This window comes from Ranitomeya variabilis, chromosome 1 (genome assembly GCF_051348905.1).
Source record: "Ranitomeya variabilis isolate aRanVar5 chromosome 1, aRanVar5.hap1, whole genome shotgun sequence".
Lineage (NCBI taxonomy): Eukaryota > Metazoa > Chordata > Amphibia > Anura > Dendrobatidae > Ranitomeya > Ranitomeya variabilis.
In genome coordinates this window covers 66,753,069-66,778,563 of record NC_135232.1, presented here as the reverse complement: position 1 = coordinate 66,778,563, position 25,495 = coordinate 66,753,069, and the positions used below count along the sequence as shown (strand labels likewise).

At 45.1% G+C, this 25,495-nt stretch overlaps 1 protein-coding gene across 7 annotated transcripts in view; it reads right to left on the bottom strand.

The window, feature by feature from the left end:
• The window catches only part of UNC13B (unc-13 homolog B), a 328,189-nt gene that overhangs the window by 131,389 nt on the left and 171,305 nt on the right, over positions 1 to 25,495 (bottom strand). Inside the window, exons 1-2 of one of the 7 annotated variants that reach the window (XM_077284716.1) lie at positions 15,309 to 15,736; positions 1,257 to 3,797 (exon numbers count right to left, since the gene is read on the bottom strand). The exons of the other annotated variants lie outside the window; for them this stretch is intronic. Of the exons in view, the coding sequence (XP_077140831.1) occupies positions 1,257 to 3,690 (2,434 nt within the window). The 5' untranslated portion in view covers positions 3,691 to 3,797; positions 15,309 to 15,736. Of the gene's footprint in view, positions 1 to 1,256; positions 3,798 to 15,308; positions 15,737 to 25,495 lie in introns of those variants that run through there. 7 annotated transcript variants of the gene reach the window in all.

Below are 25,495 nucleotides of genomic sequence, written 5' to 3'. Positions count from 1 at the left end.
CAGGAAACAGAACAATTCACTCAGGGCCTAATGGCAAAGTTTCAGAAAAGTATAAAATTAGAAGCTCTGCTGAGCGAGGAGATGGAAAAATAATGCAGTGGAATTACCGAGAAAGACCGCTTCCACATGCCCGATAATAAGGGGGTGTAACGGACAGCTGGACACAAGGATGGGGGGTTTGTAGAGAAATTAACAGCGAGTTAGAAACTATATTTTCACAGTTCCTGAAATGAAATTTGGAGATAGAGCAGCAGCAAAGAGTCTTGCTCTGGAGGATCCAGAACACCCAGAGATTGCAAAATGTCCATGAAAATCAATGGTTTGTGAATGTAATGCTTCATTTCCCTCTGGGGGCACTACATGGAAATTGAATACTTTCTGCCTCCAGCGATTTGCAGAAGTACCTGCAACAAAGCACTTATGAGTATCAGAGGATCCCTTAAAGAAGATAAAACCACCCGTTTAAGGAGGTCTTCTACCTAATAAGTATTTTTTAATAAATTAGATGATGCGTCATGGAATGAGCGTGGTCTCCTCACATCACAACGATAATGCGACACGTAGAATAATTTTAGCCTGGTTGCTAGGGCAATACTGCATATCCACATACAAGGTGAAATACGACGTTACCAGGCGGCAAGATTTCAGCAAATCAGTCTTTGCCAAACTTATCAACTCTTCCAGATCATCTGGGAGGCTTCGGACGACTCCCGGAAGAGTTGGCAATCCTCCTAGGCATCACAGAAGCCTCCATAAGAAAGCAGTGCTCTCTGAAGGTCTACATTTTTATTTTTTAAAGTTTTGGGCCTTTTGTGCCTCCCTCCTGATCTTCATTACAGGACTGTAAAGTCTTAGTCCAAGTCAAAGTTATGTTACTCTCCAAGTAAACTTAAAAGTGAACCCACTGTGACGTTTGTACCTTGTATATTGCTTCATGAAGCAGTATTTGCCCATGTGGGTCAGTAAAGACTTTAATCCCTCAGTGATTTACACCAAAATAGAGAATTCTTCTAAAACCAGAAGCAATTTCATTGTATGACCTTAGATATTATACTTATAGCCAACATCTATTGTTGGGTGGAGATTTGGCAGAAGTGATACTTACAATATCCAAAAAACATAGGCTATCGCTAGAAGTTCTTGAGCTCTTACCGTAACCAGAATGCGTTTCATCACATAAAACATTAGAGAACACAACACAACATAAAGTACAAAAAAATGTCATACTTGGGAGTGCATAATTTGACATGCTGTACCTGCATTTGTTTCTTCACCGGAAACCCAAAATGTTTCTTGAACAATGTCTTTGAGGAGCTTCCGTTGCATCTTCTTCTTCTCTCGCAAGACATTTTTGAAATTATTTATGCATTTATTCAGGTAGATGGTCTCTACACATACTTGGTCAAGCCTTAAAGTTTTGCCTTCCTTCACTCCCTCCAATAGGTCACTGCTTTGCAGTGCCTGATCAGGAGAAACTATTATCTGGGGGCCATTAAGGTCTACATCAGGAGACAGGATCAGTGAGGGAATAGACGATTCATGAGGAAGAGAAGGGACTCTGTTGAGGACAAAATAGGCATCTTCTTTTAGATTGGAGCTTGAGCTGTAACTATTACTCATGCTCGAATGTGTGGGAATGCTATCATTGAAGTGACCACTTTCAAGACTGTTTAGTCTTTGCAGAGTGTCATTATCAGGAATTGGAAACCCAGGAGGCTTACTTTCCATAAAATCATCTGGACTTTCAAGCTTATTAAAGACCACTTTCAAAGCCGACCGGAAATGGTTAAGCGCTTTCCCTAATTTATTTGCATAAAACTTGATGTCAACTATATCTATGTTTTCATTGGGTTGATCGAGGAAATCTCTTAAGACGTGACCACTCTTATCTGGACCATCCAAGTCTATGTGGACAACTTCTTTAAGAGTTTCTGTAACAGTACCAGCAGAACACTTGTCCATTGTGTCATCAAAGCTCAAAGAGGTAAAACTGCCTGACTGGTCTTTAATAATCACGTTAATTTTTTCTGTGCTACGAAATTGTACCCGGGAGTCACATGAAACAAGGTCTCCTTCTCCTTTAAACATCCCATCGTGGTCATCTACAATTGAGCAGCAACGGTGTATTGCAATTTCTGCCTCTTCTGCCTCTGAAGATGCACTCAAATGGTTAGAACGACTCAGTAATCTCGAGCATCGACAAGCAGTTTTCTCACCAGACGAAGGCAGGTTGGTGAAATGAAGGTTTTTCTGAGACTCTTGGGAGTCGAGACGAATACAAAGATGACTTACACTTTTCTCCAGACATTGCTCACAACTCTCCTTGCCGTCAACTCTGACAGATTCTCCATCAGATATGCTGCATTTTTTGGCCAAAGTGCATTTCTGTGCATAAAGAAATTCCTCTCCACCACAAGTGGCCTCTGTGCTTTTGTTCTGATATCTTATTCTAAACGACTCTGTTTTACGCTCACATGCAGTCTCATCTGTCCTTACCACTTCTTTATCTAGACTTAGGGAGCTCCAGCGATTTTCTCGTAAGCCCTGCTGAAGAACCGACAGAGAATTTGCTCTTATTCTACTTTGTAAATTATGTTCTTCAAATGGAACAATTTTTACTCCGGCACTTTGGAAGTTGTCTGATTTTTGAAGTATAATATCCTTGTGCTCTGGATGAGAAAGTTTTACTACAGTTGGTCTTGGTCCTAAAGTACTGGATCCAGAGTCAAGTCGGTAGGCCTCTTTTATATATTCTCTACTTTGGATGCCATTAAAGCAATGGTGTTCACACAGGAAACAATGAATCCTCTCCAAAGTGTTCTCGTCTTCATGCTCAGAGATCCCATAAAAATATAACACCGTGTCGTCACATAAAGTATCCCTACTTGTCTCTCCACATGGTGAAATCATTGGGCTTTTTGGGGAAGATCCTAATTGTAAAACCTCAATCTCATTTAGAACAGAGTCCACACAGGTGGACACCTCATCCACCGACCCCTTGATTAAAGTCAAGTGTTGACGGAGCTCTGCTATTTCTGACTGAATGCGACTGATGCCTTGCAGTTCTTTTAAGATGTAGTCCACCACATCACCAGACCGGTCACTTGTGTCAGAACTTCCTCTAGAGAAGCATTCGGATGGATTGTTTTGGCAGAGAAGCTCATTATTTTCGGTTATTTCCTTCCAACTCATGGTAATACTAATGGTGGAAAGATCCTGTTGGTCAGTAATGTGTCCATTACTTTGACTAGGTGACATCACGTCTGAACTCTGATCATCAGAAGAACTCTGCTCTGCCGTGTCATGACTGTTGTGTTCCTTCGATGCAAGAGAAAATTGAACACTTGGTTGCCAACTGGAATCCGTTTCTTTGGAACAATTAATTGGCATCTTGGTTTCTCCAGTCATCTCCGTGAAGTCGCAAGTGGCTTGGACATCCATGTTTGATTTTCGTTTTATCTCACACACGAACAAGTCACTATCAATCTCCACAGGAGAAGTTTGCTCGTCGTGGTTCGTCGAGAGCTTTTCTACAGGCCCTTTCAGCAACCTCTTCATTTTCTCTCTCATACACAGAGCTATTTTTTGTCTTTTGGATGACTTTATCAAAAAGATTTTAAGAGGAAATTTTCTGTGCTGGAGAGCTGAACAATTTTCTCTCTTTTTCAACTTGCTTCTGGAAAACATCATCAACTGTAGCACCTGTCCCTTCTCATAGCGTTATGCATCAATACAAAGGTTATGGTACATACAGCCTCTTGGGTACAATGTGCGGTAAAGAAGTCTTCATAATGGAACTAGTACATGGGTGAAAAAAATAGCACAATGAGGACAATAAACCCTTACCTCCAACCAGAAAGTTAAGTCATATTTATGAAACATGGTCGCGTTTAATTTTCATCATCAAGGAGCTATATCCACCCCCCCCCCCCCCCCCCCCGAGTCTAAAGGCAGAGAACATTTGTGGTCGGCGTGTCATATCATGGACTTGTGGTCGGCATGTCATATCACGGCACATTCTATTCTATGCAGACTGGTGTCTGAAGGTATTTTTTTGCCCCTGCAGACTTAAATTATCCTATGTCTCCATTTAGGTTAAGCCTTGAGATTCGATTGCTATGGAAACTCAGAAATCTATACTCCTATAACAGAAAATGGAGAATTCGAGCCCCAGTCTTTGTCTCACACCTGACCTATTGCTGCATTTTGCTTTACAGGAATAAGATAAAACAAGAGCGATGTGCCAACATCTTATAATCAGGGTCACTAGAGAAAAAACAAAGAATATGGAGACAAGTACACAGCCCAATACATTATTTTGCATGCACCGTAACCCTAACTTTAACCTCTTCCAGGTCCACTTCCAGGTCCACCTCAAAGACTAAATTTCTATCTGGCTGTTCTCAGAGAACCTTTTTTCTCAGAGGTTTAGCCGATTTAAGTCTATCTTTATCCTGTGCACGAAATCCATTCTCTATGTATTACCTCCTTGCAGAGCTTGTGCTTCTACATAGAAGCCAACCTGAACTTTGTCTAATGTTGGCCATTAAACAACTGCCGATGGGCTACATACATGTTGTTCGTCAGTCGTTTATTGGCTTGTTTAGATGGGCTGACCGGAAATGTTAGGCACAAAGAATGATTGTTAATACAGTAGTTCTTTGCCTAAAAGAATACCACATTACCGGCAGCACGTTACCTATCAACATAGGACAATGTGCTGCCAATAACAAGGAATTCTAAGCCTACTTATAAAGGGAACCTGTCAGCCGACTCATGCTGCCCGAATCACAAGCATGACAGTCTGGCTACTGCAGCATTGTATGTTGTGGGGTGTCAGAGAAAACATTTTGAAAAACCTCTGGGAGCCAAGTTGATCAGGTGACTAATCGGAGGCTGGACCCCGAGTCTCCTTCCTGCCCAGATCCCCTAAATGGTCTAGTCTCTGTCTGTGTGTGTATAAGGAACTGGGGTACACAGAAGGTGGTGGGGACCGGCCTCTTGGAAAGTCATCTGAGTAGCATAGCTCCCGGCTGACTCTTCAAAGTTGGTTTTCTTCTTAATTTTGCTATTTGTGCCAACTGTGGTTTGGGCAACATGAATCGGCTGACAGGTTCCCTTTATAAACCATTGTATCCAACAAACAAGAGTCATCCATCAGGTTTTTACAAGCCTGTTTAGGCAGGCCGATAATAGCGAAAGAGCTCCTACGAACACTCATTTCCCGATTATCAGCCAGTCTAACTAAGTGATGAGGAAGGAGGTTGATTTAAGAACTCCTCAGACTCAGAGCTGCAGTGTAAAGCATTGGGAGAGAAGGAGCAGTTACATGAACCCCTAACGGGAAAGAAAGAATTAGAGACTTACTCAGACTGCAATAGATAGCATGCACAGTGCCTTGCGAAAGAATTCGCCCCCCTGGAACTTTTCAACCTTTTCCCACATATGCTTCAAACATAAAGATACCAAATGTAAATTTTTGGTGAAGAATGAACAAGTGGAACACAATTGTGAAGCTGAACGAAATTTATTGGTTATTTTAAATTTTTGTGGAAATTCAAAAACTGAAAAGTGGGGCGTGCAATGTTATTCGGCCCCCTTACTTTCAGTGCAGCAAACTCATTCCAGAAGTTCATTGTGGATCTCTGAATGATCCAATTTTGTCCTAAATGCCTAATGATGATAAATATAATCCACCTGTGTGTAATCAAGTCTCCGTATAAATGCACCTGCTCTGTGATAGTCTCAGGGTTCTGTTTGAAGCACAGAGAGCATCATGAAGACGAAGGAACACAACAGGCAGGTTCGTGATACTGTTGTGGAGAAGTTTAATGCTGGATTTGGATACAAAATGATTTCCAAAACTTTAAACATCTCAAGGAGCACTGTGCAAGCAATCATATTGAAATGGAAGGCGTATCATACCACTGCAAATCTACCAAGACCCGGCCGTCCCTCTAAATTTTCATCTCAAACAAGGAGAAGACTGATCAGAGACGCAGCCAAGAGGCCCATGATCACTCTGGATGAACTGCAGAGATCTACAGCTGAGGTGGGACAGTCAGTCCATAGGACAACAATCAGTCGTAAACTGCACAAATCTGGCCTTTATGGAAGAGTGGCAAGAAGAAAACCATTTCTCAAAGATATCCATAAAAACTGTCGTTTAAAGTTTGCAACAAGCCATCTGGGAGACACACCAAACATGTGGAAGAAGGTGCTCTGGTCAGATGAAACCAAAATCGAACTTTGTGGCAACAATGCCAAACTATATGTTTGGCGTAAAGGCAACACAGCTCATCACCCTGAACACATCATCCCCCGCTGTCAAACATGGTGGTGGCAGCATCATGGTTTGGGCCTGCTTTTCTTCAGCAGGGACAGGGAAGATGGTTAAAATTGATGGGAAGATAGATGGAGCCAAATACAGGACCATTCTTGAAGAAAACCTGTTGGAGTCTGCAAAAGACCTGAGACTGGGATGGAGATTTGTCTTCCATCAAGACAATGATCCCAAACATAAAGCAAAATCTATGATGGAATGGTTCACAAATAAACGTATCCAGGTGTTAGAATGGCCAAGTCAGAGTCCAGACCTCAATCCAATCGAGAATCTGTGGAAAGAGCTGAAAACTGCTGTTCACAAACGATCTCCATCAAACCTCACTGAGCTCGAGCTGTTTGCCGAGGAAGAACGGGCAAGAATTCCAGTCTCTCGATGTACAAAACTGATAGAGACATACCCCAAGCGACTTGCAGCTGTAATCGCAGAAAAAGGAGGCGCAACAAAGTATTAAGTTAAAGGGGCTGAATAATATTGCACGCCCCACTTTTCAGTTTTTGAATGTCCATAAAAATTTAAAATAACCAATAAATTTCATTCAACTTCACAATTGTGTTTCAGTTGTTGTTGATTCTTCACCAAAAATTTACCTTTGGTATCTTTATGTTTGAAGCATGATATGTGGGAAAAGGTTGAAGGTTGAAGGCACTGTAGGTATTGATTCATACGGGATTTTAAGACAAAAGTTGGACTTCATTCAATTTTCTTTTATGCGGTCTAAGCCCATATAAAAATATTTTATCTCCTTTATGTTAGTACACTAATTTCCTAGCTAAAAAAAAATATAAATGTTAATTTTATATATTTGCCAAAATGTGACTTTAGAAGACAGAGATGTGAAATTCTGTTATACAGAGGTCTACCAGAAGATATACGTTATTGTCCAATGATAAAGCGATTATAACAATAATCATCAAAATTATGTAAAACAAATATATATTTATAAAAAAAAAAAAAGACTGGAATAGGCCTGACAACATCTGCGGCATTACACAGCAGATCTGAGCCCGGATCCTGCCTGCTGCCGACAGACCGCTCACTTTAACTCTATGTAGTAAAATATTTACAGTCTCTAGAGCAGGATATGAATGCTGGCACATTGCCGGGGTGTTGTGCCAGGCGACTGAAGGTTTTTTTTTTTTCTTTTTTTAATCAATTCGTCAAAACAAAATTATGCATCCAAAAGTAAAATCTGCTGGATATTTGAGTGTGTGCGCATGGACTGAAAACACCAATGACGAGGACAAGTAACAGAATGGGAACCGGAGCTGCACCCACCACTGTACTAGCCAACGAGATGCAGAACCTCATGATACGTGCACTTCTACATATTTTTTTTATGGCTCCAGTGGATCTAAAAAATTTCCGTTTTGAGAACACAGCTCTCATGCAAATGTATATGTCTCCATGGTTAAAAACTACAAACAAACCCTGTTCAATCTGATCCAGCAGTCATGTATTAGGGCTCCCATTTACAATAGTTGAAAGTTGGCCCCATCTGCAGATTTTGCCAGGAGCGGCGGACCATCTAATGAATATATGGGCCTCCCGACTGATCGATTCTTTCTTCCACTATAGGAGATGCTGCCAAAGTGTCTAGTAGTGATTTGCTGCGCTCTTCCCGTAGAAAAGCCGAGCGTTCAGGAGTATGAGGGAGTAGTGAAAGATAGCCGTTGGTTGGCTCATTCAGGAGATAGACCCACTGGTGAAAGGGGGAGAGGAAAGGAGAGGAGCGGAAAGGGGAGGAGCGGAAAGGGGAGGAGCGGAAAGGGGAGGAGCGGAAAGGGGAGGAGCGGAAAGGGGAGGAGCGGAAAGGGGAGGAGCGGAAAGGGGAGGAGCGGAAAGGGGAGGAGAGGAAAGGGGAGGAGAGGAAAGGGGAGGAGAGGAAAAGGGAGGAGAGGAAAGGGGAGGAGTGGAAAGGGGAGGAGCGGAAAGGGGAGGAGCGGAAAGGGGAGGAGAGAAAAGGGGTGGGAAGAAAAGGGAGGAAAGTGAAGAAAGGTTTGGATACTCCCATTTTGTGTCGCTGTCACCCACTATCTGAAATGCATTCTTCGCAGAAAGCCGTGTGGCCAAAGTCAACCCGTAGCTGGCATAGGTTTGCGGAGCCCGAAGATTAGCCTTTAAGAGGTGTATGTCACTTAGACGCTCGCTGGAAATAGATGTTCCAAATTTATTAAAGCGTGCATTAAACACAGAAAAAAGTGTTGTTATCTGGTGTAATTACTTTTTATCCCCTGAATCTGGTGTAATTTCTCTGCTGTTCCGATGCATCTCCCTTCAGAAATAATTAACCTCTTTTCTACTATATAAAAATCTATTCTTGTTAGCCAAAAGGGCGTGGTCCTCCGGAATACGCCCACACAGAAGGGTTGATGTCCACTTGGCTTTAAAGACTAGGATTTCTATACAGGGAACAGTGTGGCATATCTCAGGAACAAAATAAAATCAAATGTTGGATTCAGAAGAACAGCCGCATCTACATCAGTCTTAGTAATTACACATTTGTAAAGACTTTCACCATACAACGTGGAAAAGTTTATTTCTTTTACAGAAAATCAGAAACCCATTTTCAGTTTCCCAATATTGAGGACTTGGCTTGGCTTGGTGCGCCACCTTTGAGCTGCAGATGTAATTTTAGTCTCCCCGAAGGCCGTACTTCTCACATTTAGCACAAATGACCGCCGTGCTGGTCCGGCAGCCACAACGTTACGGGGACTGAGTCTGATGAGTTTAATCATTGGAGCTCAGCGTGGATCCTAACGTCAGCCATAGGGGAATGAGCTGAGGGTGGGAGCAGCAGGCTGTGCTCTATAAGTGGTGGTCAGAAGGGAAGCGGCCCCAGTCATGATCAGATTGCTCCGGGATCAATGGTTTCTACAAGCCCTGACATTAAGATCTGACCGAGGGCAAAATCTTAGCACAAATGTGTCCTTAACACCATGAAAATCACAACTACTTTTCTTCTTAGTAGTAAAAGCTGAAGTTCTGCATTGCTCCACATGGAGACGGTATACGATGGTAGAAGCGGCAAATGTGGCAGCGCCCAACGTATTACGTTCTACTGAACCCACCAATCCTAGCCGGAGAGGCTGACCCCCTAATCTGGACGATCCCTGAAATATGGGCACCTAAGGGGATATCTCACCCACAACATAGCATAAGGGATAAATGTAGGGTCAAAGGAGTGGGGGTCTCGTGTCCACCAAGTGATTGGAGCAGTATGCCGTAACCACCGCTCCACTCATTTCTAGAAGAAAGGTAATGTATAGGTGCGACCACTACTAGGCTACTCGCTGCTTAACCTCAAATTTTAGACAGATAAGAACATTCTAAAAACTTTCTCAAGATTTAACTCCTCATCGTTTCCAAGACCTCTGCTTGCCATGAGAACATTTTTGCGCCCTGAAACTAAAAAACCCATCCTGACCTATGCTTACCTACACAGCTGAGAGTCTGTTGCAGTTGGATTTAGTCTACATTCCCGCGTAATACCTTTAAAGAATCTGTCACCAGGTTTTTACTACCCCATCTGAGAGCAGCATTATATAGTGGGAGAGATCCTGATTCCAGCGATGTATCACTTACTGGGCTGCTTGCTGTAGTTTTTATAAGATCCCTGCTTCCTCTGCTGCAGATCTAGCAGTTCTCTGAATGCTGAGCTCTGTATAACCCCGCCCACACCACTGATTGGCCACTTTCTGTTCATAGGCAGAAAAAAGTCAGTCAGTATTCGGGGCGGGGTTATACAGAGATGAAAAATATGGAGGACTACATGGCGGCAGGTTTACTAGTCCTCTAGTGATAATCTCCTGTTAATAAAACAGTGATTTTATAAAAATTACAGCACGCAGCCCAGTAACATATATCCGAAATCAGGCTCTCTGCCTCTACATTATGCTGCTCTCAGATTGACCTGCTGACAGATTCCTTGTAAACTCACATACCTTGTACTGAGCTATCAGGACGGCTGCGGTGATGCAGTTAGCTCACAAAAGGATTTTCTAGACTACACAGAATTAAAGCAATCCCTCAGTTTTGACAAGTTTTCGCTCTGAAAAGGTTTATAGCATCATGATGCAAACAAGAAAGCGAGTGCGGGCGGGAAAGAGAGCGAAAGCGAGTGCGGGCGGGAAAGAGAGCGAAAGCGAGCGGGAAAGAGAGCGAAAGCGAGTGCGGGCGGGAAAGAGCGAAAGCGAGTGCGGGCGGGAAAGAGAGCGAAAGCGAGTGCGGGCAGAAAAGAGAGCGAAAGCGAGTGCGGGCGGGAAAGAGCGAAAGCGAGTGCGGGCGGGAAAGAGAGCGAAAGCGAGTGCGGGCGGGAAAGAGAGCGAAAGCGAGTGCGGGCGGGAAAGAGAGTGAAAGCGAGTGCGGGCGGGAAAGAGAGCGAAAGCGAGTGCGGGCGGGAAAGAGCGAAAGCGAGTGCGGGCGGGAAAGAGCGAAAGCGAGTGCGGGCGGGAAAGAGAGCGAAAGCGAGTGCGGGCGGGAAAGAGAGCGAAAGCGAGTGCGGGCGGGAAAGAGCGAAAGCGAGTGCGGGCGGGAAAGAGAGCGAAAGCGAGTGCGGGCGGGAAAGAGAGCGAAAGCGAGTGCGGGCGGAAAAGAGAGCGAAAGCGAGTGCGGGCGGGAAAGAGCGAAAGCGAGTGCGGGCGGGAAAGAGCGAAAGCGAGTGCGGGCGGGAAAGAGAGCGAAAGCGAGTGCAGGCGGGAAAGAGCGAAAGCGGGCGGGAAAGAGAGCGAAAGCGAGTGCGGGCGGGAAAGAGCGAAAGCGAGAGCAGGTGGGAAAGAGCGAAAGCGGGCGGGAAAGAGCGAAAGCGAGTGCGGGCGGGAAAGAGCGAAAGCGAGAGCAGGTGGGAAAGAGAGCGGGAGCAAAAGGCAAAGCGGGAGCAAAAGGCAAAGCGGGAGCAAAAGGCAAAGCGGGAGCAAAAGGGAAAGCGGGAGCAAAAGGGAAAGCGGGAGCAAAAGGGAAAGCGGGAGCAAAAGGGAAAGCGGGAGCTCACAAAAGGATTTTCTAGACTACACAGAATTAAAGCAATCCCTCAGTTTTGACACGTTTTCGCTCTGAAAAGGTTTATAGCATCATGATGCAAACAAGAAAGCGAGTGCGGGCGGGAAAGAGAGCGAAAGCGAGTGCGGGCGGGAAAGAGAGCGAAAGCGAGCGGGAAAGAGAGCGAAAGCGAGTGCGGGCGGGAAAGAGAGCGAAAGCGAGTGCGGGCGGAAAAGAGAGCGAAAGCGAGTGCGGGCGGGAAAGAGAGCGAAAGCGAGTGCGGGCGGGAAAGAGAGCGAAAGCGAGTGCGGGCGGGAAAGAGAGCGAAAGCGAGTGCGGGCGGGAAAGAGAGCGAAAGCGAGTGCGGGCGGGAAAGAGAGCGAAAGCGAGTGCGGGCGGGAAAGAGAGCGAAAGCGAGTGCGGGCGGGAAAGAGCGAAAGCGAGTGCGGGCGGGAAAGAGCGAAAGCGAGTGCGGGCGGGAAAGAGAGCGAAAGCGAGTGCGGGCGGGAAAGAGAGCGAAAGCGAGTGCGGGCGGGAAAGAGCGAAAGCGAGTGCGGGCGGGAAAGAGAGCGAAAGCGAGTGCGGGCGGGAAAGAGAGCGAAAGCGAGTGCGGGCGGGAAAGAGCGAAAGCGAGTGCGGGCGGGAAAGAGAGCGAAAGCGAGTGCGGGCGGGAAAGAGCGAAAGCGGGCGGGAAAGAGAGCGAAAGCGAGTGCGGGCGGGAAAGAGCGAAAGCGAGAGCAGGTGGGAAAGAGCGAAAGCGGGCGGGAAAGAGAGCGAAAGCGAGTGCGGGCGGGAAAGAGCGAAAGCGAGAGCAGGTGGGAAAGAGAGCGGGAGCAAAAGGCAAAGCGGGAGCAAAAGGCAAAGCGGGAGCAAAAGGCAAAGCGGGAGCAAAAGGCAAAGCGGGAGCAAAAGGCAAAGCGGGAGCAAAAGGGAAAGCGGGAGCAAAAGGGAAAGCGGGAGCAAAAGGGAAAGCGGGAGCAAAAGGGAAAGCGGGAGCAAAAGGGAAAGCGGGAGCAAAAGGGAAAGCGGGAGCAAAAGGGAAAGCGGGAGCAAAAGGGAAAGCGGGAGCAAAAGGGAAAGCGAGAGCGGGCAAGAGACAGCGGAAGGTAAAGCGAGAGAGAGCGCGGATGGGAAAGAGAAAACAAAATAGGCAGCAATTCTAATATGCAAAAAAGTGTGAGTACTTTATGAACAAATATCTTGAGGAGTGACTTTAATGACTCCAAAGTGTCCACACTATTTTGCATGTTCAGAGTGCTGCTTATATTATTTTCTCCATTACACAAGGCCTTAAGTCAATAACCTGGGGCTTGTACCAATTTTATTCCTTGATTTTTTGATAGATAGATAGATGGACAGACAGACCAAAATGACTAGTATAGGTTTTTATACCAGGAGGATGAGAATAACATGTTTTTTGATTATGTGGGGGAAGTAAATCAAATTACTGTCTCCATTATACAGAATAAGAAAAGTTTACAGAGAGAAGATAGGAAAGCGAGGAGTGTTCTAGCAGCAGGGGTAACGCACTAAACCCAGCGTGGTGTGCAATCCATGGGGTGCACTAATTTTAATTTCCTTCAAACTACCAAACATCCCTAATTGCTTGAATTACAAGAAGTAGACAAGAAAAACTCCATTTACTGATCTGCGCTGATTGCTGTAGATGCCGACAATCTTCAATTACATTTTTTTTCCCCATCTGCACAAACGTTCCATAAAAATAAGGGATTTTACCATTACTGCCTGTTATATATGTGCCTGACCTGAATGAACAGCAGCATCAGGACATGGTATATATATATATATATCATATATCTCACTCCCATCATCCCTGACCACAGCGGTTCAAAATTCATGTCATATTGGAACAATGTACCACACCTATCAGTCTATTCCCTCTGACCCCACAAGCCATTTTCCCCACCTTACAAACAATAAATCTAATCCAGACAGCTCACAATATAATCTGTGATAATATGTATGGCTCCTTCTACCTCCTCCTCAGGAGCTCACAATCTAATCTCTGATAATATGTATGGCTCCTTCTACCTCCTCAGGAGCTCACAATCTAATCTCTGATAATATGTATGGCTCCTTCTACCTCCTCCTCAGGAGCTCACAATATAATTTGTGATAATATGTATGGCTCCTTCTACCTCCTCCTCAGGAGCTCACAATCTAATCTGTGATAATATGTATGGCTCCTTCTACCTCCTCCTCAGGAGCTCACAATCTAATCTCTGATAATATGTATGGCCCCTTCTACCTCCTCATCAGGAGCTCACAATCTAATCCCTGATGACATTTATGGCTCCTTCTACCTCCTCCTCAGGAGCTCACAATCTAATCCATGATGACATTTATGGCCCCTTCTACCTCCTCCTCAGGAGCTCACAATCTAATCTGTGATAATATGTATGGCTCCTTCTACCTCCTCCTCAGGAGCTCACAATCTAATCTGTGATAATATGTATGGCCCCTTCTACCTCCTCCTCAGGAGCTCACAATCTAATCTGTGATAATATGTATGGCCCCTTCTACCTCCTCCTCAGGAGCTCACAATCTAATCTGTGATAATATGTATGGCCCCTTCTACCTCCTCCTCAGGAGCTCACAATCTAATCTGTGATAATATGTATGGCCCCTTCTACCTCCTCCTCAGGAGCTCACAATCTAATCTCTGATAATATGTATGGCTCCTTCTACCTCCTCCTCAGGAGCTCACAATCTAATCTGTGATAATATGTATGGCCCCTTCTACCTCCTCAGGAGCTCACAATCTAATCTCTGATAATATGTATGGCTCCTTCTGCCTCCTCCTCAGGAGCTCACAATCTAATCTGTGATAATATGTATGGCCCCTTCTACCTCCTCCTCAGGAGCTCACAATCTAATCTCTGATAATATGTATGGCTCCTTCTACCTCCTCCTCAGGAGCTCACAATCTAATCTCTGATAAGATGTATGGCTCCTTCTACCTCCTCCTCAGGAGCTCACAATCTAATCTCTGATAATATGTATGGCCCCTTCTACCTCCTCAGGAGCTCACAATCTAATCTCTGATAATATGTATGGCCCCTTCTACCTCCTCATCAGGAGCTCACAATCTAATCCCTGATGACATTTATGGCTCCTTCTACCTCCTCCTCAGAAGCTCACAATCTAATCCATGATGACATTTATGGCCCCTTCTACCTCCTCCTCAGGAGCTCACAATCTAATCTCTGATAATATGTATGGCTCCTTCTACCTCCTCAGGAGCTCACAATCTAATATCTAATAATATGTATGGCTCCTTCTACCTCCTCAGGAGCTCACAATCTAATCTCTGATAATATGTATGGCTCCTTCTACCTCCTCCTCAGGAGCTCACAATCTAATCTCTGATAATATGTATGGCTCCTTCTACCTCCTCCTCAGGAGCTCACAATCTAATCCATGATGGCATTTATAGCCCCTTCTACCTCCTCCTCAGGAGCTCACAATCTAATTTCTGATAATATGTATGGCTCCTTCTACCTCCTCAGGAGCTCACAATCTAATCTGTGATAATATGTATGGCCCCTTCTACCTCCTCAGGAGCTCACAATCTAGCTCTCATTTCGCCTACGGGCTAAATACACAGAACGCATATTAATTTATAATTCTATTTTTTCATTTTCTTAACGATCACAGGTTATCAGTGTGTATATATACTGCATTTTAAGGCAGCGCAGAAATCTATGCTCTGTCTTCGAAAAGTCACATTTTGGGCAAACATAGAAAGTAATCAAAATTGTTGAACCAGTGTAGCAAAGCTCAATTCCTGATGTGTGATTATTCGTTTTCGGTAGGACTGCCATGAATCCACATCTAGCTTGCAAAAAATTAAATGACCAATTCGGCTCCGCTACGTCTAGGCACTAGAAATACACTGCTATACTTAGGAATAGACCAGACCTTGAGACACAGAATCCCCTCCTATGATCCTACATCCAGCACTTACCTTGTGGTCTTTACCCACATCCCGACACCCCACAGACTTGGCAAAGTGAACACACAGGGTGTCAAAAACTTTTGGTGCTCCAGAATGGCTGTGTGTGGCAGACGTCCCTCCTGGCTGCACATCAGATGTGCTGAGGAGGTGACGGGTGACATGAAACGACTGAAGGAGCCATTACCCCAAGAAACCAGGAGACTCTGGAGTTATCACCCCACATTCCAACCCCTGGCTCCAAGCCTCGCACAGCGCCCCCATCACAGGAGCAGCATTGCATGAACTACACTTGTATCCCCAATCATCCACGGCAATAATCCGGTTAACTCTTGCTGTGCCAGTCCAGGAACTTGCAGCATGTTGACGATGGAGAGGAAACTGCATGCATGTAAGAGCAAGAAACCGCTGCTCCCAGCGCCGCTGCGCTCCTCCTCTCCAGCTGCCTCCCGCATTCAGTCTTACTTATAGATGGAGCTGCATCTCCTCCTCCCCACCACACATGTGCACACACATAGCACCAGCGATGAGGACGATGGAGCAGAATTCACACCAACAAATGCCTCCAGGCAGTGACTGGGCTGCTCCGTCTCATTGGGAATTCGTGTATGTGATACACGTAACCAGGGGCTGATAGAAATCTCACAGCCTGTACCCAACCACAGCTCCCACTGTCAATCACACCCTACTCATCGTAAGCTTTCTCAGCTTGTGCAAATTACTTGCTAGCACCCCCCCCCCCAATCGTATCTACTGCTCCAGTGCATCCAGCCCTACAAGAGGATTTTCTCCAGAACTCCAATACCAGATCCTTCACTCCCAGCACCCGTAAGCATCACTATTCCCTCAACACCAGATCCTTCACTCCAAAAAACTCCCTCAAATTCAGACCCTTCACACCAAAAAAAAAATAATCAGACCCATCTCGCCAAGAATCCCCTCAAATTCAGAACCTTCACTCCAAGAATCTCTTCATAACAGGTCCTTCACATCCGGAATCCCCCCAAATCAGGTCATTTAGAGAATGCTCTTCCATTAAGGACCTCCAATCTCAGAATCCCCCTCACATCAGATCCTTCACTTCAAGAATCCCCCCTCGCATCAGATCCTACACAGTATAATGCCAAAGATTTCACTCACTTCTTACATTACACGAGTGATCTCTATTGTATATTCTACAATAGATCAGAAGTCGGCGAATGCTCGCAACGTCACACAGTAACTTCAGACTTTTCATGTTAGAACAGAAAATATAGTCCTCCATACAGTATTATGGGCACCACATCATCCTCCATACAGTATTATGGGCGCCACATCATCCTCCATACAGTATAATAGGCACCACATAGTCCTCCATACAACATTATGAGCACCACATAGTCCTCCATACAGCATTATGGGCACGACAGTCCTCCACACAGTATTATGGGCACCACATAGACCTCCACACAGTATTATGGGCACCACATAGTCCTCCACACAGTATTATGGGCACGACAGTCCTCCATACAGTATTATGGGCACCACATAGTCCTCCATACAGTATTGTGGGCACCACATAGTCCTCCATACAGTATTATGGGCACCACATAGTCCTCCATACAGTATTATGGGCACCACATAGTCCTCCACACAGTATTATGGGCACCACATAGTCCTCCACACAGTATTATGGGCATGACATTCCTCCATACAGTATTATGGGCACCACATAGTCCTCCACACAGTATTATGGGCACCACATAGTCCTCCGTACAGTATTATGGGCACCACATAGTCCTTCATACAGTATTATGGGCACCACATAGTCCTCCATACAGTATTATGGGCACCACATAGTCCTGCGTACAGTATTATGGGCACCACATAGTCCTTCATACAGTATAATGGCCCCATATAGTGCTCCATACCTTAAAAAAAAAAAAAAAATACTCACCTCTCCTCATTCCCCGCAACTCAGGTCTCCTCAGTGTCTTCTGACTATCTGCACTGCTCAGCAAAGAGCACTCTACAGTGACGTCATCATGCCCTCTGAAGATATTGGTGCTGCGGGGAATGGGACGTATTTGAGGAGGGCCGGGGCCAGCGCTGGCACCCCCAACTCATGGGCCCCATAGCATGAGGGTGTCCCCAACAGCGAGTGGGCCCCAGTTGGTCCTGGGCCCCGGCACTTGCCCGGGTGCGCCAGCAAGTTTACAGTCCATATAACTTCGGGAATCGGCAACTCGGATATCAGGTTTCAGCACTTTTAAGCAAGAGCCTAGCTCTTTTGGTCAGCTCTCCCTCAGAACACACAGAACAACTAGTCAGTTCAAAGGTTTCAATTTTACCTCCTGAAACAAACCCTAGGGTGGAGATATGCTGAACAGTCGTCCCGCTTGACTCTAGCTGTACACAATAAACCTGGCCCTGTCATGGCCGATTAACTCCTCAGTACATAACACGCTGGAGCAAACTTCCAGGTTCATATCACTGAAGCCAATAACCTCAGTGAAACATATTTCTCCTCCAGCACCATTGATTATATATATGTATACATACACACACACACATCACCCACAAACACCTCCTATTGTTTCCAAGGGGAAATCGGCAATGCCATTCATGCAGCCACAGATTTTTCTGCAGATGTGAAGACATCTATGAGTGACGAGTCATCTTTGCGGATTCAGCTTTGAAGGATGGTCTGGTATATTAAGCATTGTCGGATATTTAGGCAATTCCAAAGAGGGGTCATTGCCATAACCTAGGTATATAAATTGATGCGACTGAGGAAGAGTTGCAGCAGAAATCAAGGATGCAACATTTAAGGCACACGATACTGTAAGACAGTAATGGAAAACAAGATGCACCCCTGTACAGGACTCCAAACTGCAACACAAGAGTGCCCACTGGTGGAGCAATGATGAACTTCATGAGTTGTATTATAAGGCAATCCAGATGAGCAATAAATACAAAAGGTGATGGAAAGTGTGCAGAGAAGTAATGGAACATTGTGCCCTTCAGTTATGGATGGCACCATAATAGGGAACTTGGCCATGGAAAACATGTTCGATAAAGAAACAAGAAAGAAGAATTGTCACGTTCGAAATGTGGTGCTGGAAAGGGATGTCATCAATACCATGGATGGCAAGAAGAGCAAACAAATCAATTTTGGAACAAATGAAGCCAGACATGTCACTGGAAGGAAGGATCACCAAGCTACAACTTGCCCATTTTGGACACATCATATGAAGAGAGCAATCAATGGAGAAGGACAGCATAGCCGGGAGAATAGAAGGAACAAGACAAAGAGGAAGACCAGCAACCCGATGGTAATGGTGGAGAAAACCCTGGTAGACCTATCTAGGCTTGCACAAGATCGATCTTCCTAAAGAACGTTCATCCATCAAGTCACCATGGCTCGAGATTGAGCTGAAGCCATTAAAGGGGACCTGTCGGCAGATTTTGCGGCTATAAGATGCGGCCACCGCCTTTCAAGGTTTATCTACGGCGTTCTATAATGCTGTAGATAAGCCCCCAGTCCGACCTGCAAGTGAAGAAAAATAAGTTATAATATACTCACCCCGGGGGGGCAAAGATTTCCAGCAAGAGGCCTGGGACAAGGACTGTGGAATGTGGGGGTCTCCCTTAATGCAAAAAGTATCAAAGAAAAGATCCCAAAAAAACTGGCGAAAAGGTGAAGTAACCATCTCAGGTCCCAAGTATCACTACAGTTGTGGACAAAAGTTTTGAGACTCCCACAAATCTTGTGCTGGGATTAGACTGTAGAGGACAGGGGTAACGTTTCTTTCTCGGATGAAGCCCTCTTTACAATGTTTGGGACATCTGGAAGAATGACTGCCCGGAGAAGATAAGGCGAGCGCTGCCATGAATCCTGTGTGATGCCAACAGTAAAGCATCTGAAGACCACTCATGTTTGGTGGCTTTTCATCCATGGATGGGGCTCACTTACAATTTTGCCTAATTTCTCTGCCAAGGATGGGATTTAAACATCCTTCTAAAGTAACTTTTCCCAACGATCCAGGAACACTGCGGCGATGAACAATGCTTTTTCTAGCTTGCTGGAGACCATGTCACAAAGCAAAAGTAATCACTAAGCGGCTCAGTGAACAAAACATTGACATTTTGAGTCCACTCCGTGGCAACTTCCCAGATCCCAATCCCATTGAGAACCAGTGGTCAATCCCCAAAAAGCAGGAGGAGAAACAACAACACAGAAAGTGATAAACTCCAAGCACTGATCAGACAAGAATGGGTTGTGATCAATCAGGATTTGGCACGACAGCTGATATCCAGAGCGAAGGGCAGAAGTCTGGAGAAATAAGGTACAAAATTGTAAATAGAGTCTGACAAAAAAAACTTATGAAATCATAAGTAATTATAGAAACATCTGACTAAAAGACAAAAACAATGAAGCAGCAAACTGTATGAACAAACAAAAATCTGTCTGTCTCCAAAAACTTTTGGCCAAGACTCGAGACCCCTTGCCCGATGAGATTGTGTCCCAGTGATGCGCCTCCCCGTGAGATCTGGACCGTTATATGGAAGTGGATGTCAATATTCTGTGTGCGGTGAAAGCATCAGTCAATATCCCACTCTTGGTTCTCCCCCGGAGAGTCCTCGCTGTGCCATATATTCTATATATTAATGCACTGACCGGGCCCTGTGTCCATTACAGCTCACAACCATCTCCATGAGGATTAGTCTTGGTACCAGGTATCAGCTCCCAGCAGAAGACATATCCTATTTTCTAGAGTCGTCAGATATTACCTCTATACTGGAAGGCTCCCCGGGATTAACTCTCTATAGTGCCAGGGATAGAAGAAGGATTTCTTCAAGTTTATGGCCTCCATTATCATACCTTCTCAGACAAGTCAACAAGACATGAGTGACCGCGTCTAGGGTGTCGCTAGAGGATGCACGAATATTACTTAAAAAGTTCTTTTTTTTTCTTCTATTCTGCACTTACCCAAAAACAGTCCTCTCGTCTAATTGCTGGGGCTCACAACGAACAGGGGGGGTCCTGTGCGTGAATGGAGAGGATGTCCACATGTGCACTACCAGGGAACTTTTGGCTTTTGGGCCCCCATTCTTGGAATCATGGTGGTCTCGGCAGCTCAAACCCTGGTGATCATATATTTATTAAGTGACAAATGTTGATTAGGAAAACTCCTTTAAAGGGAATTTGTCAGCAGAGTTTCACACCCCCTCAAAACTATTTATATACACATGTAGCTCATTTCAAAGACAAGTCCAGCAATAGTCAGTCCGTTTCTCCGCTACTGAGAAGTCAGCGTTTTAATTGATATAAAAATGAGGCTGAAGGACTATGGTAGATCTGAAGCCTCTGCCACTCCAGCTCTATTCCCCGCCTCTTCCTGCTTCACTGATGGCTCCTTTTAAGTCACACACCATAGAGGCTGTCAGTCAAGCAGGAGGCGGCTGTGGGTGGGGAATAGAGCTGGAATGACAGAGGATTCAGATCTATCACAGTCGTGCTTATCAATCCAAACACTAATTTCTAATTTCTCAATAACTGAGGAACGGATTGGCCATGTAAAGGTATTACTGGACTTGTCAATGATAGGGCTACATGGGCATATAAATAGTTTTTTTTGGGGGGGGGGAAATCCTGCTGACATATTCCCTTTAAGGAACTAAATAGATAACTTTAAAGGATATGAACTGCAGAACATGACCGTGCTAAATTCAGGGCAGATCTTCAAAAATGTGCTCCACAGTCAGTGCTGTGGGTTCTTCTAAAGGCAAAATCCACAGAGAACATGAAGCGTCCCCCTGACATAACTGGGCTACATTCATTTATCTTCTCAAATATAGAAGACGAGGATTGCTACCATCACTCGGAATAAGGGAATCCTTCATGTCTGCACTCCTGACCCACAAAACACCGAGGGTCAAGTGACCACCTGGCGAATGACTGAGAAGGAAATAAAATTATTATTACATCATTTTCAGAATATTTTTTTCCTTTGCATTTTACCCACTAAAAAAACGTAACTGGTGACGCCAAAATGCATCCCCGCCAGGGTTTGGGTCAAAAGGGATATTCACTTTTTATTTTTTTCCATCTTCAAAAAAAAAAAAACCTTATGAAGAGCATAATGGATCTTCCAGAGAAATGAATGGAAAAAGTGTTCCATAGGTTTTGGAAGCAATTTAAAAAAAAAAAAAAAAAAAAGTTATTTGGAGAGGATCCGCAACAACAAAAAAAGAAAAATGACACAAAGCCTAACACAGTTGTGGATGCAAGTGGAGAAGGACAATAGTAACAGAATGATCTGGATGTGACTGGAGTATGACGCATGATATAACGGGTATGCAATTTTATAACGAGAAATTAAGGTTAATTCTGTCTCAAATTTACCCTGTAAAACAATTTGGGATCCTTTGATCCATAATAATAGCACAGAAAGTGGTAATTTTATCCAGCGTTCATTTAGATCCGGTCACAAAAGAAACTGCCCTTCAGACAAAGACGACCGGAATCACTGAAGGGTCTCGGCTAACTGCAGAGTCGTGATCTAATTACTGAGCAGAGAGCGAGACGATGAGCCGCACCCGGGATATAACACCGACACAGGGGGCTTACGTAGCCCGCGCATCAGATTTCTCTCCTATGGCTTTTTCAGACAGGATCAACCTCGGTTTAGGAGGTAAACCCGCCACTCTACTAGTCTCTGTAGCTGCTGAAAAGAGCACCTCCCCCCCCTGTGGGGCTCAGGACCACCATGTATAGACCTCAATGGGTGTAAAGGAGGATATACCACTGGTAGCCCACAGCCTGGTTGCTTCAAGAGCTAGGAGTCATCCTTTGTACAATAAATTGGTTGTCCATTACATCCAACATCAGATTCAGCAACCCCCATTAATCAGCTGTTGTAATTTTAGACGACTGTTCAAAAAAAGATATCCTGGGTGTGTCCATGAGGAATAACACTTCTTGCACATTATACGACTTGCATCCTGCTTTTTTTCACCAATTTCCCAGTCTAATTTTCAGTTGACTCTAAGCTAGTGGGTGAAGACTAGCAGTCATGAGGTCTTCCATACACGGCACAGGCGGATGTTAAGGATCCCTGCTCTCCCATATACTTCACACACAGTCAGAAGAAGCATGGAAAACACTATACAACAGTTATGAGAAAAGTAACTGTGAATCCAGCTCGGGAGTGAGATAAAACACTTAGAAACTACAGCATGCATCTGTCTGATTCACCCTCAGCATGTTCTTTCCCTTTTCTATAAAGTTAAAAAGACAAGAGAATGAGGAATTCAGGAGGAGGGGAGGGGGCAGAAGTGTCTCTTAAAGGGAACCTGTCACCCCCAAAATTGAAGATGAGCTAAGCCCACTGGCATCAGGGGCTTATCTACAGCATTCTGTTATGCTGCAGATAAGCCCCCGATGTATCCTGAAAGATGAGAAAAAGAGGTTAGATTATACTCACCTGGGGGGGCGGTCCGGAGTGATGGGCGTCGCGGTCCGGGGCCTCCCATCTTCTTACGATGACGTCCTCTTCTTGTCTTCTTGCCGTGGATCCGGTGCAGCCGTACTTTGTCTGCCCTGTCAGAGAGGCCCGGCACTTGCGCACTGCAGTACTTTGCTCTGCCCTCAACAGTGCAGACAAAGTACGCCTGCGCCGGAGCCGCAGCTTGAAGACAAGAAGAGGACGTCATAGTAAGAAGATGGGAGGCCCTGGACCGCGACGCCCATCGGACCAGAATCGCAGCAGGACCGCCGCTGGGTGAGTATAATCTAACCTCTTTTTCTCATCTTTCAGGATACATCGGGGGCTTATCTACAGCATTACAGAATGCTGTAGATAAGCCCCTGATGCTGGTGGGCTTAGCTCATTTTCTATTTTGGGGGTGACAGGTTCCCTTTAATATATTGCAAAGTTGGTTGAAATGACTGACAATTTAAGCAAAAGCAGTACTCGATTTTTGCTGTCTGAACTATGAGCAGCATGAATGACACACCGGTTGCGTTATTCAACGTAAACATTTTCTGAAAAGCCAATGGGGGACAGTGGGTCTTGGATGACTAGTCCAATGCTGGTCCATGGCTGCTTCTCCCCACCCCAATACCTCTGACTGACAGGTCTCTACCAAAGCACTCACATAGGGAGAGAACGGTCAGTATATGGGAGAGAGGCAGGGAATTAGGGATTGAGTAGAGAGGCAGGGATTAAGGATTGAGGATAGAGGCAGGGATTAGGGATCCAGGAGAGAGGCAGGGATTAAGGATTGAGGAGAGAGGCAGGGATTAGGGATTGAGGAGAGAGGCAGGGATTAGGGATTGGGGCAGGGATTAGGGATTGAAGAGAGAGGCAGGGATTAGGGATTGAGGAGAGAGGCAGGGATTAGGGATCAGGGAGTGGTCACTGGCTGCACTTCCACACCGTATGAACATACTCAAACGTTTTATAATAAGTACAGGATGTCTATGGTAAACCTTTATGTGAATTCATCATTATAACCTTTTACAAATTTATCCCACCACAAAAAGAAGAGTAGACCCTCAGTAGGGTAAAACTGAACCGACTCTGCTTTCATCTGATCGGAGGGGTGAGCGCCGCTGTCTAGAAGAACCCAAGAGGAGATTATCATGAAACCATACATCGGAATGCCATGTAGCCCCCGCTTTCTTCTACCTAGAGCGTAGGTGCCGGTGAGACGTGGATTTGTCCAGCTTCTGAACATTTGTTATGAGGACATGGATTATTATTAGGAGTGGGATTAATCTGTAAGGTCGAGGGTTGTTCTTCTAGTTTCCAGGATTAGAACGGGATTAAGCACATTGAACAATGTTCTGCACAAGGCTGCGGTGTCTACACGAGTAATTCATTTTACCGACTGATAATGGGCACAATGCCGGTACACCCGAGGGTCACCGCATCGTGCATTATTCAGGCCACGTGTTAAGTCTATGGAAGGAGCGGCAAATTACGGGCATAAGTAATAATTAAATAAAATTATTATTATTATACCCAACGAGCTGCCATAGATAACATCTTCTCAAAAACTGCATTGTGCCATGTCTCTGTTAAACTGTAACACAAGGTTGTCATGTTTTCCCCCAATACATTTAAAGGAGGAAATTCTAAATTTAGAGGAGCCGGAGTACCACTGAATAACTGGAAATGACAAGTCTTGCACAGAGATAGGGGGGCTGCATACAAATGTGGGGCACATATGACCCAACTACGTGTTCGGTGTCAGTGATGGATCACACTTCTATCTGGCATCTGATGGACGGGTCTTGGTTTGATGAAGGAGAACATTACCTGCCTGACTGCTTTGTGGCCGCTGCACAGTTTGGTGAAGGAGTAATTATAGGGCTGTTTTTCAGGGGTCTGCCTCGGCCCCTTTGTCCCAATGAAGGGAAATCTTAATGATTTAGAGCAAGACATTTTGGACCCCTTTGTGGGAACAGTTTGGGAAAGGCCCTTTTCTGTTCCCCATGACGGTGCCCAGAACTGTGGGCTCTGTGCAAGAACATGACCGGCCGCACAGAGTCCTGACTTTGGCCACAATCTTTGGGATGGTCTAGAGCGGAGATTGTGATCCCGGCCTCACTCCAATATCAGTGTCTGACCTCACAAATACTCTTTTGGAAAAATATGCAAAAATTCTCACAACAGCCCTGGAAAATCTCATAGAAAGTCTTCCCAGAAGAGCGGGAGATGTTAGGGGACCAACTCCATATTGAGGTCTATGGATGTAGGGTGGAAGATGATAAAAGCTCCGGTATGTAGGTGTAATGTGGAGGGGTACATTACTTTTGGCCATGCGGTGCAAATCCTGGCATTTCAAAAAGAGCAATGTTGCTTTGTTTAAGGCCCCCTCATGTTATAGTTCACCCTGGGGCCGGCTGGTGACTGCCCACACAAAATCTGAATAATAATCAAGACAGCAAATCCATTCTGGAAATGACAAGAAGGCACTTTGCTTTCCCCGCGGATGACTGGCGGCTGATAAGGTTCCTCTGGACTGTTAATGGCATTTTCTTGTAAAACACTGACAAAGCTGAGACGTGATCCAATGACTCACACAGTAAACGATAAAGTTCAGGAGGGTTTACAGCAGACCGGGGGTTAAATCAGAGAACAGGGTGCTTATTATATTTCTCATTTACCACCAATATTATCAGAAACTGGTGCTGCCCCAAATATGCC